Raw genomic sequence first — 19,797 nt, 5'->3', positions numbered from 1 at the left:
TTTCTTCTCCAACACTTTGTTTTTGCATTATCTAAACCAAATTGAACATATTTCATTATTTATTTGAGGCTAAATTGATTTTATTGATGTATTATATGAAGTTAAAATAAGTGTTCATTCAGTATTGTTGTAACTGCCATTATTACAAATACATAATTTAATATTTTTTTTATGTCCTCCAAAAATCGGTATCGGCGTTGGACAATCATAATCGGTCGACCTCTATCCCTTACTGTGTCTGTCCCGAGCTCACTGGAACAGGAAACTGAGGGCCCAGAATATTTTATACAATGTTGCAAGTTTCAGGCCGTGTGATTTATAAGATATTTAAAAAAAAATGTTTATTTGTTGGCTTAATGTAGACTATTTCTACATAGTTGACAATGGCAAAAGTTACTTTTTAGGTTTGTTGAATTGAGAGAAGTTTGATTAATCACATTACAATGATTGAGATATGATGGTATTATAAATAAAACTGTTCCATGAAAATGTGTATATGAAAACCATAACTGGCACGCAGATCTGTAGACGATTTTGGCATTCCACATGAGAAAGGTTGCCGAATTCTCGTGTAGCCTATTAACGGCAACTTCCAGAGCGTAATGGGAGGATCTGCAAAAGCCAGCAGGAGGGGGGGGGAGGGGTCAGGTCAGGTTCTCTCCCCCTCTGGCTCCCGAGTCATTTGAGTCTTATTTAATCAGAGCATTTAAAACATCAGCGAAGCTGAACGCATATAGTTGATTTTTTTTTGATTTTTTTTTTTATGACAATTGTGTCTATAAATGGAAAAATACGTTTAAAAAAAAAATTCCCAGATGACCAAGATTCGTTTTTTGGTTGGTGTTAACATTTGATCAAGTTCACCATTAATATATTATTTCCTTTAGATGGCCTAATTCCAATACTTCCGAAGTATAAGACCTACAGAAAATAAGGGCGTTATTGTCACCATAGAAATTAGAGGTCGATCGATTATGATTTTAATGCGGATACCGGAGGACCAAAAAAAAGCGGATACAGATTAAATCGGCCGATGTAAAAAAATATATATATATATATAAAAAATAATGACAATAACAACACTTATTTTAACTTAATATAATGCATCAATAAAATCAATTAAATCTAAAATAAACGTTCAATTTGGTTTAAATAATGCAAAAACAAAGTGTTGGAGAAGAAAGTAAAAGTGCAATCAATATGTGCCATGTAAAAAAACTAACGTTTAAGTTTTTGCTCAGAACATATGAAAGCTAGTGGTTCCTTTTAACATGAGTCTTCAATATTCCTGGGTAAGAAGTTTTAGGTTGTAGTTATTATAGGACTATTTCTCTCTATACCATTTGTATTTCATATACCTTTGACTATTGGATGTTCTAATAGGTACTTTAGTATTGCTAGCCTAATCTCGGGAGTTGATAGGCTTGAAGTCATGAACAGCGCAATGCTTGAAGCACAGCGAAGAGCTGCTGGCAAATGCAGGAAAGTGCTGTTTGAATGAATGCTTACGAGCCTGCTGCTGCCTACCACCATTCAGTCAGACTGCTCTATCAAATCATAGACTTAATTACAATAACACAGAAATACGAGCCTTAGGTCATTAATACGGGGAAACTATCATTTCGAAAACAAAATGTTTATTCTTTCAGTGAAATACGGAACTATTCCGTATTTTAATCTAACGGGTATCGTCCATAAGTCTAAATATTGCTGTTACATTGCACAACATTCAATGTTATAATTATGTACAATTCTGGCAAATTAATTACGGTCTTTGTTAGGAAGAAATTATTAGGTACACATTGGTGCAACGAGAGTGTTTTTTTTCACGAATGCGCTTGTTAAATCACCCATTTGGCGAAGTAGCCTGTGATTCCGCCAATTTCTGCCTGAAGACATACCCAAATCTAACTGCCTGTAGCTCAGGCACAGAACCAAGGATATGCATATTCTTGGTACCATTTGAAAGAAAACACTCTGACGTTTGTGTAACTGAATTGAATGTAGGAGAATATAACACAATAGATGTGGTTTAGATAATACAATGAAAAAAAAACACATGTTTTTTATTTTTATTGTTGTATCATCATCTTTAAAATGAACAGGATAAAACAAACATTCAGATAGGATGATTGGGACAATTTAAGTGAAAAACATAAGAGGGCAACAGTACTTTTGCAAAGTTTCAGAATGATAACTTCCAAAATGAGTGTGCTACATGACATTTATCATGAAGTCACCCAGGTGTCCCACACAAGTAGCCCAAATGTACCCAAGTGGCCAAATTGGTAAAGTTATACATTTTGAATGAATAACTATATACAAAGTACCAAAATGGTATTCTAACACCCCCCCCCCCAAAAATGGAGAAAAACATGAAAAAAATATATACAAAATAACACTTTCAGTATTTGGAAGACCCTTAGTCCTCTACACAATATTGTGCTGCTGATGCCATAGCAGTCTCTTTCTGCTGTAAAGCAGAGGGTCACCAAGCATGTGGTGCAAGTGATGGGGGACTTAATTTTTGCAAAGAACACAGCGACGCCTCCATGCTGTGCCCTTTTGGCACTGAGGCACATCCATGCCTGCAGAGATAAATGTGGGCAGATGAACACCACTTGTGGCAGGAGCTGGATGAACCAGCTTCAGTGGGGGATGGACACCTTGGCACTGGGGGCTCCCATTCGGAGTCAGTGTCACTGTGAAAGAAAATTTTCAGTTAGAATAGTTTCACATGAGCCCTGTATCGACAGGTATAATAAACATATATATAAATATATAAGAGCGAGAGAGCGAGAGTACAGTGGACATAAGGTTGAATATATTATTATAGACCTGCTAGATCTACTGTCTCGTTTATATTATGACAGACCAGCTGTATCTACTGTCTCCATTTCACTTTGGCCATTGTTGTGGGCCTGCCCTCCCCTCAACAGCCTCAAATAGGCTATTTAATTTCACAAATATTTTATATTACTAATTTCAAAACAATGGCATTAGCATGAGAAGAACTTACCAGTCCAAACCGATGTCCTCTCCATTCAAAAAATATTCCTCCATTTGGGAATCGCTAAATGAATCGTCCTCGATCAATTTCTTCTACAATTATGTGTACATCTGTATATCTAGACTTAGATTTAGCTTTACCTGACTTATTTGACCTACTGATTGATATATAAACAGCTGAATATGCGCTTCACCAAAACAATGCTGTGCGTAACATGCGTTGCACCTTCCGGTATGATTCGTCAATGGCGAATGAACCTCTTTACGCCGGAGTTTACTACATGGGTTGGTCTTCCAACACAAACATTACATATTGCCGTTTCCCTCAGCTCATTGGTTATCTACCCAGCTAGATTTCAAGACGATCAGTGGTCATTGGGTTAAAATACAGTCAATCAACGAAACAGCGGGCAAATCATTGGTGCACAATGATGTCATTACTTGTCTTCAAAGCGGTTTCTTTCAGTCAATACGTCCCGCGAAATGACCCATCAGGTTTGGTTGCGTTACAAACAAACCAGTTGATTGCAATGAAACCAAACATGACTCGAAAAGTCACGTTTTGTGTGTGTATTTACCTCGAATGTGTCGTCGAATATGGAATGAGACGGAATTCACGACACAAGCAGTTCACAAAATGTTGTGTTAGGCTATAAAAATGGATTTTATCAAACAAAAGACCATTAATTGTGTAACAATGAGAATTGGGATTGCAAACAGAGGAAGATCGTCAAAGGTAAACAATTTATTTTATTGCAGTTTGTGTTTTTTTTTTACGCCTGTGCTGGTTGAAATAGTTTTTTTATGGGGATCTATCCTCAGATAATAGCATCATATTCTTTCACACTAAATCCTTTTTAAAATCTGACAACGCAGTTGGATTAGCAAGACTCTAGGCTTAACCTCTAGCAATCCCGTATCCGGGAGCCATAGCCTCAAGCGCATTACCATAACGCAACTTTTCCTATTCATGAAAATCGCCAATGAAATGAAATAAATATTCAAACACAAGCGTAGCCTTTTGTTAACACTGTCATCTCACATTTTCAAAATATGCGTTACAGCCAACGCTAGACAAGCATTTGTGTAAGTCTATCATGGCATAATGCTATGCTCTGCTGGCAGCAGGCAACATTTTCACGAAAATAAGAAAAGCAACCAAATTAAATAATTTACCTTTGAAGAACTTCAGATGCTTTCACTCAGGAGACTCCCAGTTAGATAGCAAATGTTCCTTTTTTCCAAAAATAATATTTTTGTAGGCGAAAAAGGGAACCTTTGTTCATCAGTTTTGGCTGTGAAATCGACCAAAAAAAATACTTTTTTCAAAATTTGCTCCATAATAGCGACAGAAACACGGCAAACGTTGTTTAGGATCCATCATCAAGGTGTTAACACACACACACACACACACACACAATAATATATCCGTCAAGGCAATTGTTTTCTCATAAGAAGCGATCGGAAAAATGGCTACCTCAGTATTTTACGCAAGATTTTCTCCGGGAGACAGCATGTGACCACTCGCCAAATATGGTCCCTTACAGCCATTCCCCAATGGAAATGCCTAAAAGGACATCACAATGCTGTAGACAGCTTGGGGAATACGTGGAAAACGTAAGCTGATTCGTAGCTCATTCACAGCCATATAAGGAGTCATTGGCATGAGGCGGTTTCAAAAAATGCGGCACTTCCTGATTGGATTTTTATCTGGGTTTCGCCTGTAACATCAGTTCTGTGGCACTCACAGACAATATCTTTGCAGTTTTGGAAACGTCAGAGTGTTTTCTTTCCAAAGCTGTCAATTATATGCATAGTCGAGCATCTTTTCGTGAGAAAATATCTGGTTTAAAACGGGAACGTTTTTCATCCAAAAATTTAAATAGCGCCCCCTATATCAAAGAAGTTAATATGACTATTTATGTAGCGATCACCGTATGTTGTCGAATTTCATCCCGCTAACGGGTTCTGTGCGCAGAGAGGTTAAGATTTGTTTTTTATAAGATACGTTTAATGTTAGCTAGCACCTTACCTTTGCTCCTTGCTGCACTCGCATAACAGGTAGTCAGCCTGCCACGCAGTCTCCTCGTGGAGTGCAATGTAATCGGCCATGATCGATAAAATGAGGCCCCTGGACTGAGACTGCAGTGTAGTAGCTATAGTCCATATCCAGTGTCTGTATGCTCTGTGTAAATGGGCTTGTGGCATGGTATGCCAACCAAACATGACTTTGCTAACACTTCCACCTCAGGCATGTTATGCAGCGCAGAGTGAAAGAGGTCTCAGACAAAATCGATCCACAGGGGAAGGACAACTCAGATACACAACACCAGTAAACATGGTACGTGCTACATATTCATGCCTAACTGATGCTTTTTTTTAAGACATGCTTGACGGCATTCAGAAAACAGTAGAACAGTCAAGCATTAACGACTAGGCCTTACTGTATAATCATATTTCTGTGAAGTGGCAAGCAGATTACTTTGACACATTGGATGTTTCATGTGAATGCATACATTACAGCAAATTATGGAAATGCAGTGTGCAATTTATTTTAATAATGCTACACCAATCAATTGAATAGCAAATAACAATAAGTCATACCTTGTGGCTAAGTAGACAACACCATTGGTTGACTGGATAGGGGTGTTTGTGTGGGAACTATTTAGTAAATGGGGCAGTTAAAACAGTTGAAGATGAGCCAGAAAGTATGGCCAACCTATGGAATGGTGTTAATAGGTTTCAGGACGGCACTATACACTTTAGATTCAGTGTTGACCAAATATCCATTGTCATGATCTTCCAGTTGCTGCCCACCATTATTTTAACAAACTGATGGCAGTGCATGCATGTTCAGTTGACTTCCTTTTAATGTCTCCTAACATTACTTTCAACCACTAACAGATGAGGGCTGTCCTGATGATTTTGAGAGACATAACCTGGCATCTGTCATAACATGGCTTTTATACTGGTGTTCTTTGGATGTGTACTGACATATTTCGGCACAATAAAAAAAAAACTTGCTGTTGGAAAATGCCACACTTCCACCGTCACAATGAATAGTTGTCCGACAAAACAGGTAGTCTGATCCCATCCAAGACAAAATGTGTATTCATAAAATGCAAAGTTGATTAGACTAATCTTAAAAACGTACTATGACAGAGAGAAAAGGGTGACTATCGTTCTTTTGAATCACCCCTACCTAAATAAGCCTGCATTAGAATATCAATATATTGTGATAAATAAAAAACTGACAGACCAATCCAATTGATTTAATACTCATTGCCTGCGTCATAGGTATGTTCTTACACTGAGGTGCAGCATGAAAATAAAGAATAAACTATTTTAAAAACATGCCACATCTATTTTGGGCTTATCTTATACACCACAATATCACATTTTATTTTACTGACAAAGGATTTACTGTAGCAAAATGAAATCCCTCAAATTCCCTGGATTTGTGTACAAGTTGTTTACAAACCACACCAGACAGGGAAACAAAGTGGGTAAATATACTGAACAAAAATAAAAACGCAACATGTAAAACACTCATAAGCTGAAATGTTCATAATGTTCATAAGATGAAATAAAAGATCCCAGAACTGTTCCATACACACAAAAAAAACATATCAAATTTGGTGCACTAATTTGTTTACATCCTGGTTAGTGAGTATTTCTCCATTGCCACGATAATCCATCCACCTGACAGGTGTGGCATATCAAAAAGCATGCCCATTACACAGTTGCACCGTGTGCTGGGGGAAATAAAAGTCAATGCCACAGATGTCTCAAGTTGAGGGAGTGTGCAATTGGTATGCTGGCTGATTGCAGGAATGTCCACCAGAGCTGTTGCCAGATCATTTTATGTTAATTTCCCTAAAATAAGCCACTTCGTTTTAGAGAATTTGGCAGTACGTCCAACCGGTGTAACCACACCAGCCCAGGACCTCCACATCCGGCTTCTTCACCTGCGGTATCGTCTGAGACCAGCCACCCGGACAGCTGATGAAACTTTCCACAGGCCACAATCAACGATATGCAAGGGGATGTGTTGCACTGCATGAGGCAAATTGTGGTCATACTCAGTGGTGACCAGTCATTCAGGGAAAGTGGGTAGGGGGGGGTGCCTGTTTTGCATGTTATTTTGGCATTAATACTTGTCACATCAGTTTCCAAATAATAAAGCCGCATACAACATGGTCTTTGATTTCTTGAGTAAGGCAGCTTCTAATTGCAGGTATTTCTTCCTAGCTCAGGGCTTCAAATCAAATCAGTTTATTTGTCACGTGCGCCGAATACAACAGGTGTAGACCTTACAGTGAAATGCTTACATACAGGCGCTCACCAACAGTGCGGGGAAAAAAGGTGTGTGTGTAGGTAAGTAAAGAAATAAAACAGTAAAAATACATTTGAAAATAAGAGCTTTTTGTTGATGTGGACACAAAGGAACTTGAAGCTATCAACCTGCTTCACTCCAGTCCCGTCGATGAGAATGGGGGCGTGCTCGGTGCTCCTTTTTCTGTAGTCCACAATCATCTCCTTAGTCTTGGTTACGTTGAGGGATAGGTTGTTATTCTGGCACCACCCGGCCAGTTGTCTGGCTTCCTCCCTATAGGCCGTCTCGTCGTTGATCAGGCCTACCACCGTTTCCTGTCGTGGTGGGGCAAGCCAGCAGACAATACAGAGTGTTACGCCATGATTGGCTCAGTGTTCGGTCACTCATGGGGACTTCACCTCACTGACAAGTGTAAGAGGAGACATTGAAAATTCTAGCCCTTCGGCTGCTGCCATAGAAGTGCCCATCCAAGAAGGCTCAAGGTCATTGGCCACAGATAAAATGAAGTCAAATCACATATGTACCGTAGCTTTGATTGGCCTAGTCATGTCAACATCATACTTTCAAAATCTTAGCTAGCAATCATTAATCAAGTTGACAATCTACTGGCTAATCCTTTTTAATCCTTGTTATATGAATAGGGTTGCAAAAGGGTCAAACTTTCCAGGAAAATCTCTTTGGGAAGTTAAGCCTGGGAACTTTGCTTAAATTCATTAAAAACAAAAACAAAATTAAGTTAGCTTATAACAGTGAACCTTTGTGTGATTGACAAGGCAATTCTAGGTCTTCAGGCATATTTTGGTTAAACTATCCCCAATTCAATGGAATTGAAACCCTTGCATGCACAGTGCATTCTTCCATCACATGTGCAGTCCACTCTTCAAATGTACAGCGGATTCTCAAGATCTTGCACACTAATGAGATGCCATTGAGCACTACTACACTGTCTGAGCCAAGGACTACATGCTTTCTGGTAAGTTTTGATTACAATACTGGGTGGGTTGAATAGATTTCATGACATACAATTTTTTTGTTAACTAGTAAACAGTAGGCTACAGCAAAGTGTTTAAATTATTTCAAACTCGTTAATTTCCGCTAGATAGTTTTTGCGACTATGTGGGTTTTAGTTTGCTTGAGCCTACTAACTGAGTGTTAATTCACCTGTTTCCATACATAATTCATTTTAAAACATTTATCTTACAAAGGAAATGTTTAATTAACTTTAGCTGTACATGGAATTGTGTTGTGTTTTTTTACTCACTACAATTTACTTCTAATTCAAGTTGAAAATGATGAATCCGACACCTTATCGATAGCAACAGCTCGTGGTCTTCCTGGAATCAGAAGGTTTTTTGCGTAATGTGTATTGGAAGGGATTTCTGAATGTTCTTTGCCCAGCATACACCCCTCCAACCAGACATGCTTTATCTACTAATTTGCTGGATGCAGAGTTCAACAGAGTTCAAGTGAAAGTCAAGCCAATCATAGAGAAAGCAGACTGTATTGAATCATCTCTGATGGGTGGTCGAATGTTCGTGGGCAATGAATAATTAACTTCATCTCCACCCCTCAACCAGTATTCTACAAAAGCACAGACAAGAGACAGAGACACGGGTCTCTACATTGCAGATGAGCTGAAGGCAGTCATCAATGGACCACAGAAGGTATTTTCACTTGTGACAGACAATGCTGCAAACATGAAGGCTGCTTGGTCTAAAGTGGAGTCCTACCCTCACATCACAACCATTGGCTGTGCTGCTCTTGTATTGAATCTGCTCCACAAGGACATCATAACACTGAAAACAATGGACACACTTCTGCAAGAGAGCCAAGGAAATGGTTAGGTATGTGAAGGGTCATCAAGTTCTAGCAGCAATCTACCTCACCAAGCAAAGTGAGAAGAATAAAAGCACCACATTGAAGCTGCCCAGCATCACCAATTAGGGTGGTGTTGTCAACATGTTTGACAGTTTCCTGGAGGGAAACGAGTCTCTCCAAGAAATGGCCATATCTCAGTCTGCCGACATGGACAGCCCCATCAAGAGGATACTCCTGGATTATGTATTTGGGGAGAGAGAGGTAAAGCAGCCTAAAACGTATAACAATAGCAATTGCACAGATCGAGGGAGACAATGCCATCCTGTCTGATGTTCAGAATGCTTGCAGATGTAAGAGAAAACTGTACTTCCCTGCCCACATCACTGTTGCACCAGAGGAAACTGCAGTTTTGAAATAGATCAAAAAGCATGAAGACTTCTGCCTGAAGCCCATACACGCCGCAGCGCACATGTTGGACCCATAGTATGCTGCCAAGAGCATCCTATCAGGTGCAAAGATCAAGAAGGCATATGGTGTCATCACTATCGTGTCTCGACACCTTGGCCTGGATGAGGGCATGGTTCTTGGCAGTCTGGCAAAGTACACTTCCAATCAAGCGGCTTTGGATGGAGATACAATAAGGCAGTCGTGCCAACATACAGTGGGGCAAAAAAGTATTTAGTCAGCCACCAATTGTGCAAGTTCTCCCATTTAAAAAGATGAGGTCTGTAATTGCATCATAGGTACACTTCAACTATGACAGACAAAATGAGAAAAAAAATCCAGAAAATCACATTGTAGGATTTTAATGAATTTATTTGCAAATTATGGTGGAAAATAAGTATTTGGTCACCTACAAACAAGCAAGATTTCTGGCTCTCACAGACCTGAAACTTCTTTAAGAGGCTCCTCTGTCCTCCACTCGTTACCTGTTAATGGCACTTGTCTGAACCTGTTATCAGTATAAAAGACACCTGTCCACAACCTCAAACAGTCACACTCCAAACTTCACTATGGCCAAGACCAAAGAGCTGTCAAAGGACACCAGAAACAAAATTGTAGACCTGCACCAGGCTGGGAAGACTGAATCTGCAATAGGTAAGCAGCTTGGTTTGAAGAAATCAACTGTGGGAGCAATTATTAGGAAATGGAAGACATACAAGACCACTGATAATCTCCCTCGATCTGGGGCTCCACGCAAGATCTCACCGCGTGGGGTCAAAATGACCACAAGAACGGTGAGCAAAAATTCCAGAACCACACGGGCGGACCTAGTGAATGACCTGCAGAGAGCTGGGACCAAAGTAACAAAGCCTACTATCAGTAACACTACGCCGCCAGGGACTCAAATCCTGCAGTGCCAGACGTGTCCCCCTGCTTAAGCCAGTACATGTCCAGGCCCGTCTGAAGTTTGCTAGAGAGCATTTGGATGATCCAGAAGAATATTGGGAGAATGTCATATGGTCAGATGAAACCAAGATATAACTTTTTGGTAAAAACTCAACTCGTCGTGTTCGGAGGACAAAGAATGCTGAGTTGCATCCAAAGAACACCATACCTACTGTGATGCATGGGGGTGGAAACATCATGCTTTGGGGCTGTTTTTCTGCAAAGGGACCAGGACGACTAATCCGTGTAAAGGAAAGAATGAATGGGGCCATGTATTGTGAGATTTTGAGTGAAAATCTCCTTCCATCAGCAAAGGCATTGAAGATGAAACGTGGCTGGGTCTTTCAACATGACAATGATCCCAAACTCACTGCTCGGGCAACGAAGGAGTGGCTTCGTAAGAAGCATTTCAAGGTCCTGGAGTGGCCTAGCCAGTATCCAGATCTCAACCCCATAGAAAATCTTTGGAGGGAGTTGAAAGTCTGTGTTGCCCAGCAACAGCCCCAAAACATCACTGCTCTAGAGGAGATCTGCATGGAGGAATGGGCCAAAATACCAGCAACAGTGTGTGAAAACCTTGAAGACATTTGACCTCTGTCATTGCCAACAAAGGGTATGTAACAAAGTATTGAGATAAACTTGTTATTGACCAAATACTTATTTTCCACCATAATTTGCAAATAAATTCATTAAAAATCCTACAATGTGATTTTCTGGATTTTTCTTTTTAAGTGAGAGAACTTGCACAATTGGTGGCTGACTAAATACTTTTTTGCCCCACTGCATCTCATCAGCCACCCGGTGGAAGGGACTTTGTGGATCGGAGGCTCTTTCCCATTGCCTCCATCATCCTCCAAATCCCACCAACATCAGCCTCCTCAGACCGCAACTGGTCCTTGTTTGTGAACACTGTTCAGAGCCAGGTATCAAATGGGGGAGGGTGTCCGTATGGGGATTACATGATAACCAACTTGGGACAGTTCTGGGATTGGATAAGAGGGTATCCTTATAGCATAGGGGATCCCACAAAGGTGGATAGGTTTTCCATGATATGGGGGAAACCTGGGAGCACTGTTGAACTCTGCAAAGGCAATGAAATCCTACTAACCATCAAAACTATTAATCTCTCTGATGCAGGCACTTACACCCTCGGACTACAAAGGAACAGGACAGACACGATGGGTGTGTTTTCTATTAAGGTGCTGCCAAAACCACAGAGGTCCCAGACGAACCAGACACACTCCTCTACCACCCCTGGACCGAGCCTGCCACCACTGTGTCAAATCCCATTCAGATAACTAACGTTAGAGACTATTCAGCTATTGATCAATTAGGCACAGACTGGTTTTGATGGTAGGGACAATTTGTGGCTGTCTTATATGAGGTATACAGCGAAGACCCTGATAAGAAAGGACTGCATTATGTGGTCTGCTAGACCTGTTCTGGCTACACACCCATTTGCTATAGGAGAAGGAGAGGGGTGGTTGTGTATTCTGAGAGGTTTTTACCAGGTTCAGCCCAATTCAACTCTCTGTTCCTCTTTGAGCCTTGTGTTTCCTACAGTACCTCCTCATCGGGCCACTTGGGGTGTTAATGCATATGGGGGCAATTACAGTTGCATCACGGGTACAGGTAATGGCATTGATTATGGGAGATTGCCTGAAGCTGATTGCAGTAGTAACATAACCATTAATTCCACTTGGCCAGTTACAGGCCTAAACCAAACTAGTGGTCTGGCTGATGTGTGGTGGATCTGTGGACCCAAAAGAGTGCGGAGACCCATTCTTAGAGGAGACTGGAAAGGTATGTGTGCTCTGACCAGTTTGATAATTCCACAGACCATTGTTGATGTTACTGCTGAGCAGCTGTTGGGTTCTGTATCCAGGGGACCTGAAAACATTCCATCCCATGGGAGACAGACGTAGTGCTCCATGGACAGAGGATGTAGTTGACATACACACTAATCTGTTGGGGGTGCCTGTTGAGGTTCCTCATGAATTTCAGGCATTGGGTAGGAATGACTGACTGGCACTTACTACCTATTATAAGTCCAGCCATAGTAGATGCAAGACAGACTGCATGGATTAATTATATCTACTATAATCAACAGGATTTTGTGAATTACTCCCGTGATGCACTCACTGGTATGTCTGAACAGATTGAGGCGACATCTAGGGTTTCCAGAATAGACTTGCTTTGGATATGCTTCTTGCCAGTCAGGGGGGTGTCTGCAAGATGTTTGGTGAACAATGTTGCACGTATATTCCTAATAACACCAGTCCAGATGGTAGTATATCTAAGGCCCTTAATGGGCTTGATGCACTATCTGCTGAGATGAGGACCATGGCGGGGGTGGAGGAGTCTGGACTGTTCTCTTGGTTGGGAGCCTGGTTTGGTAAGTACACTGGTATGGTGGTTACTGGATTTCTGACCATAATTCTTGTATTTTTGTTATTGATGTGTTGTGCTGCTTGCATCATACCGTGTTTTAAGAAGTCTGTTACAGATGTGGTGAAGGCTTCAGGTATGATGCCTTTGCTTGATGCTCCAGTTGGAGATGCTGATACTGAAGCAAGCTTTCAGGGGAGGATGGGGCTGACTGAGGATGACCCCTGGTTTGCTGTGGGTGAGGTTGTGGAATGATAACTTCTTAAATACATAACGTGTACGATATAACTTGTCCTCTCTTATGTGAAGGTTCAGAGTCCCTGGGTGGCAAGGAGCCCACCTGGTGCAGGATAGGAGTAGCTGAGAGGACCAGATGGTTTATAATAATGCTTTGCTTTACTGTTTTCCATGACCAAAGTTTTATCCTATATCTTACATGTCAATAAACAATCAAGTTTTATCCTGTTTTTGCTAAGTGACTCTTATGGGTGTCAAAAGGGGGAGACAAAAGCATATATCACTTGTCGATTTTTTCTTTATTTTTCTTGGTTGATTTTTCTTTTCTGTTTTTCTGTAAAAAAATTATGTAAAAATAATGTTTTATTAATAATAAACTTATTATTTTCATGAAATGCTATTAACATATTACTATGTTGGGACTGCTGAAATAAAGGATAATGAGTGACACCCTAGCAGGTGTCAAAAGGGGGACTTAAATTTCACACCATTTTCTTTTATTCTGTTTTTAAATGAGCTGTTCTCTTTTGACATGAGGTGTTACGGATACAGTTATCCTGTGTGTGTGTGTATCCTGTGTGTGTGTTTCTTTTCTCTCCTTCTCCCCTCACAGGTGAAAATCATCACTCCCCAATCAGTCAACAATCAATCATCAATCAGAAGACACACCTCCTCCTACTTCCTAACCTATATCACAGTTCCTTCCCCATGGTTTAAAAACCCCATCATTTGTTTGTTCTATAGCAATCTCTAGCTCAATCTCTCTGTAAATGCCATGTCTGTAGGTCTCTGTGTTTCACTCTCGCTTTGTGTCTTAACCTCTCTTTTGTTTAAAGCACCTCCATAGCACTTTGTCATCACCTGTGAGTATTGTTTTTGGTTATGGTGTTTGTGTGTTGCTGGTGGGAAAAGGGGGAAACTAAGACAAGTCGCCCATGGGCATACACTACCCGTAGGTGAACTTTGTTAAATACACTAGTTAGAACTGGGCGGACCACCCACTGTATTTTTGGTTAGTTAGTTAGCTGTTGTTAAAGTAGGCTAGTCTAGCTTAGGGGTGTTTTTGAATACTTATTGTTTCTTTCCTTGGGTCCTGCTCAGCCCCTTTTCCTGCTCCCCCCATTACCGTGTGTTTATAAATAAACCTAGAGTTTGACGGTAGATTTCTGTTGTCGTGGTTATTTCGTGCACACTTTTACTTTGTCACAATAATAATTTGCATGAGTTATGTTACGGGTCTCATTACCATCCCCCTAGACTGTCAGGCCAAAAGGGATTCGTAACATGAGGGTTTTAAGTTCCTAGGTGGCTGGTAGCCAATCTAGTACATAGTGGGATCGAATGGAGGACATGAAAGTATTTTAAACTTTGTAACTGTTATATGATTCATTGCTGAATTTTTGTTCACACCCTTGGGGGTGTGAAAAAGGGGGATTGTTGGATTCTGTGTTTTACATTATAGCCATTACCATATATATGATTGAATATTATCTGCTGTTGGCTTGTGTGGATGTATGTATGTGTTATGCAACATAGCTGACTTGAAACATTGTTAAAAGTTTCAAGGCCATGGGCCTTTCTCATGATGGAAAAATACAGAAGACAGGCACTGTGCAATGAGTTGGGGGGGGTGGCACATTCAGAGCGTGGGGTTGCAGAAGAAGCTGTCTTTTGTTAGATAACAGGAGCCAGGTGCGAGATAACGGTATCGAGCATGAGCGCATGGATGTTCTTCACAGCAACAGTTACATCTATCAACAGAAGCGCAAAGAGGCGGGGACCCACCTGAGCGCCTGCAATAGGCTGAGCAAGTTTAAACCACGCCCAGTCTCTACTCTGACAGGCCGGCTCGGAAGCCGGAACTACTACTGTCATCAGGGTATATTATAATATCTTTGTCAGGAACAAGTCAGTTCTCTGTTTTTTGCCCTGCGAGGTGGGACAGAGAGCCCGTATATATGAAAATTGCATTTACCACTTATTGCTTAGCTTATAAAAAATACATAGTATACAATCGGTGACTCGTTGTCATATTTATCCTGATACCAGATTTGAATTGACGCAATTCTCACACACACCAAAGCACACAACAGGCTGACCAAAACAAGGGTAATGTCTCCATATGATAAATATATCTAATGCAAAAAACATTACATTAAAATAGTATTAATTTGCATGTATTTACATTAATTCCCACGGAACGTTTCCACCTCTGAATATTCCCTAAAATGTGCAAACCTACATATGGAGAGAAATAATGAAGAGAAAGTATAGTTAAAACGTATCGGTGCTCATCAGCCATAAACATTACACAAGTTAGAAATCACAAATTCAACAACGAGTGGTTTGGACCAGTGACAGTGGCTGTGTTGTCCCAAATCTGGGATTAAGAGGTTATTTTCCAAGTTTAAAATGATCAACATTCAACATTGGCCATGCTGTCAATGAAGGATGATTTGTGCCTCGTTCAGAGGACCACCGCGTCACCTTCCTGTTCAAGTGAGCACAGCACAACAATGTGAGTCCAAAAATGTCCTTCGCAATGTGATGCAATACTGACCACTGTCTTTGGGGGGGGTCCCTCATGTAAGGAATAGATTGCAAACTAGTGATGTTGCAGACCAATAAAAGCCTTATTTCAGTGTGTTGTAGTGCATCCCTCTTTGTGCATTACTGCAAATGGGGCATCCTAAACCTGAATGGGAGAGCACACCAGAAATATTTATACGGTATTTAAAAATGTTTTTTTTCCTAATCGGTTCAGAAAATAGAGACTAGTGAAATTGAGAGCTCCTAAAAACATGGGCTACAAAAACCTGCTATTAAAGTGTGGCAAGCTACACAGCCCTGCTCCCACCTTGTGGAGAGATGCTGTTTGTGGACCCTCAATTGTACTTGCCCAGGACCATTCATTGCAAATGAAAGCATTCAACTGGTTGTATACCTCACTTGCATTAATAACTTAATCCTTACCTGCATCTATTAGCTCCTATATTACACTTTGTGTGTGCAGAATAACAAATCCAAATTTAAAGAGACACTGAACTTCCTGCTTTGGCCTCATTTTTTATTTGATTCATTAAAGAAATGCTAGCGGCCATTACCGAATACAAATGAGAGTTGGATTCTGGGTGTGGTTTGATGTGTGTGTGTGTGTGTGTGTGTGTGTGTGTGTGTGTGTGTTCGCAGGTGGGAAGACTAAGACAAATATTCTCTCTTCAGCCGGCTGGTGTGCGACTGTGGCAAATATGGTTCTACTTTGGATAGTCCATCTCTGGGGCTAGTTAGGGCCATCAATAAATTACACAACGTAAATGAGACAATATTTTGATGTTGCACACATTTTAGTTCTCAAATGCCTTACATTTTTCTATTTTAATGTATAGTTGGTTTGCGTCACTGACATTTGGAGGTATTGGATTTTTAACATTGTCCCATGTCCATTGTGCAATTTACAGATGGTCTCTAACTAGCCCGATATGGACATCCAGAGTCAAACCACATTTACCACGGACATTACTATCAGGTTGCATGCAGCTCAGAATTGATTACTACATGTGTGCTGCCAGCTGAGGGCAGGATGAAATGAACCCCCTCACATTCTAAACTGAAGATCATGATTAGTTGATTATTGGAGTCAGATGTGTTAGTTGTGGCTGGGGGAAAAACTGACAATCAGGCCCCGATGACTGGAGTTGCCAATCCCCGATTTATGTAGTGATATACTCAGGTAGCCTACAAAACTAGTGTCATCCAATTTACACTTTGTAGTCAATTTTGACTGTATAATCAAATGTTTGACTCATATCGATGCCATATAAGCAATTTTCTAAATGAGAAGTTGGTTCGTAGTGGCAGTTGCGCTTAGGCGACACTGCAACAGTGTTTTCTACTCTGAAATCTCAAAATCGCATCTCACTTGAAATTGCCTACCTATAACAATCAAACAGGCGGCGCCCACAGTCGTCGCAAACCAACTCCACCGAGATGTAGGCCTACACATCATGGAGTTCAGACACCCAGCTAATCATCATTCTGAAGTATACTGTGTGTCACTTGGTTAGGCACTTACCATTAGAAATGAGCGCCACACAGAGCAGAAGAGTTCCTCTGCGGTATGGTGAAATTGACATCGTAGATCTCAGTAAATCCAGTAAGCAGGCTTGAATACAGGAATCTTCAAATATAGCTTCCGACCGGTGTTAGGTCTACGGCAGGTTCTTCAAGAGTCTAACGTTGAATTGTTTACAAGATGTGGGGCTGTAGACTAGGCTGCTGAATAGGTCGGTGTCAAATCCTACAAATGTCTGACTGGCTTAATGAAAACAAAATGTAAGGCACGATGAACAAACGTATTTTTATAAAAGGGGCTCCAAGCCGGAGAAGAAAGTTACAGGTATCAGGATCAAGTGGCTCGAGACTCCCACGCGTCTGTTTCCAATTGTGCCCTCAATTAAATAGTCCTCCATGCATGTTCCAAATATGTAGCCAAGTCCACGGGTTAAATAATTCAACACATGCGCAATTGTACTCACACATTGCAATAAAAATAACTATTGATGTGGAATTCCTCGCCGTTCAGTTGACTACGCTAAATGCGGAGGTATTTGAGGCTGGTAGGCTATAAACTGCAGCGCCTAAAATTGATAAACGTGTTATCCAAAAGGTCCTGAAACCTACAACTGGACAGTGGGTGTAGTTTTCCATGATACGGAGCCAATTAAACAGAACATTTAACCAAGCCCCGATGCAACAATGTAGCCAACTGACAATAGAGACCATCCGTCGGTTTTTACTGCGCGGTAGGGAACACGGGCTAGGGTTCAACAACGCGTGCCTTTTGCCGGGTGTCAAGCCTTTATTAAAGTTCCAGTGCACAGGCGAGAGGAACCTCCAGTAAGCAAAAAAGGCTATTCCACACGTAACAATGTATACGAAAGAAACACTCGACTAATCTCGGGTAATTCCGCGATTCCCAACCCAAGTCACCGAATGCGTTTCATGCGGTGATTTGATAGTTCATCTAGTTCCCAGATTGAAAACGGCAGTCCACATAATATGCCTACCACATTTCGATGTTAGGCTCCCTTAATTCTCATCGCCTTTATATTCTAGAAATCCCGAGTCACAACAATGTTGACCATTTTCACTCAATCCGCAGTAACGTTAGTAGTCCAAATCCATCCCCTTAGCTGTGGTTCCAAACTCACGGACTGTTTCGCAATAGCCTGCCTTGTGTTGACCATTCTTTGGCACTCCTAATGAAGGAAAGAAAGAAAGAAAAATTGCTCATTCGTTCTCGTATGTGTTGTGTCCCATAAAGCTACTTTCTCAAAGACAGTTGCTACCAAGATCCTTTTCCCTCACTCTCAGAATTCAACAAAATGCTGAACGCCGCATCAATCAACCAAATCTTAATCACGTGGTACCCTCCGGCCTGACGCGCGTGCTACGCATACTTTATCCAATGAGGTGGACAGTGTGCGTGTGTACAATTTGTACAACATGTTGCATGAGGCCTATTCGTTATAGAACAACGAATGAAATTGCTTTTAAATCCGAAATTCAAGGTGAGCAATATGTAAAAGTCTTAATTTCAATAAAGAAACATTTATCAAAACTATAATAAGATGCCGATGATACGAATCAACTTTATGATCAGAGCTAATGCAATAATTTCCATCGTAATGTTTAGTATTTATTAGGATCCCCATTAGCTGCTGCAATTACTCATCTTGGGGTCCAAACAGCATGTTTAATGTTAGATAATACACTCTATTTCACAAGTATATTATTGTAATTTCTGATTCAACCCTGTCTCTTATCTGGTACAGTATTATTTAGTGAGCTCTGATATGCTAAACATCACTTAAACCAGTTGCAAAGAGAGTTACTGAAAAGGTTAGGCTATCTGGTTCCAATTGTTTTCAGTTTGTGAAGAAGATATTTAATGTAACATTACGGGAAAGAAATCTTATGCAGCCTAAAAATAGCATAATTCAAAACACCATAGCATATAAACAACCACTTTTGGCCACAGTTGGCTAAGCAGATGTCCTCACAGCACAGCTGCTCCATTCACTTCCAAGTGGAGAGAAAGTTTCGATGTGCAAATGGGGACTCCAATTTGTTTTCTCATTGAACATGCCACTTCATGCATATCATTTAGCTCCATTCTAAGATTTCTCTAGGCTCAAACAATCCACCCATAGGCCAGAGGTAATGATCGCTATAATAAGGGTTCAAAATTCCTAGATGTGCTGTAGAGTCCAAATAATTATATCACAGCAATGAACCATCTTTATACAGTACACCTTGCATTATTAGGATTGCAGATAGCAGTGACCCATTCCCCTTCTGGGGAAAGATGTGTCATCCTCAGGTCATAGGCTTCCAAATCTTTGAGTGATGTGCTTGACACGGTCCCCAGGCCCACAATAATATTGCCACTGATAAGCACAGAGTATCTTTCACCTCCAAATGTAGAAGCCTACACCACATATCTCACTTGTGGTAGCATTGAACAACATTCGTTATTGCCAGCTCACAAAGGTCTGCTGGGAATATGAATGCCTTGTCCTAAAATATTGCATCTCTTCGGCCTGTCTTGTTCTATAATG

The 19,797-nt window shown here is 40.7% G+C and overlaps 1 protein-coding gene across 1 annotated transcript in view; it reads right to left on the bottom strand.

Moving 5' to 3' along the window:
• The window catches only part of LOC115105314 (transmembrane protein 132E-like), a 373,129-nt gene extending 354,557 nt beyond the window's left edge, over nt 1–18,572 (bottom strand). The window contains exon 1 of the mRNA XM_029627233.2: nt 17,250–18,572. Coding sequence (XP_029483093.2) covers nt 17,250–17,310 — 61 coding nt within the window. The 5' untranslated portion in view covers nt 17,311–18,572. The remainder of the gene's footprint in view (nt 1–17,249) is intronic.
• Nucleotides 18,573–19,797: the final 1,225 nt, after the last annotated feature.

The sequence above is a fragment of the Oncorhynchus nerka genome, linkage group LG22 (genome assembly GCF_034236695.1).
Source record: "Oncorhynchus nerka isolate Pitt River linkage group LG22, Oner_Uvic_2.0, whole genome shotgun sequence".
NCBI classification, from domain to species: Eukaryota; Metazoa; Chordata; class Actinopteri; order Salmoniformes; family Salmonidae; genus Oncorhynchus; species Oncorhynchus nerka.
This window is presented reverse-complemented; position numbering and strand designations above follow the sequence as displayed.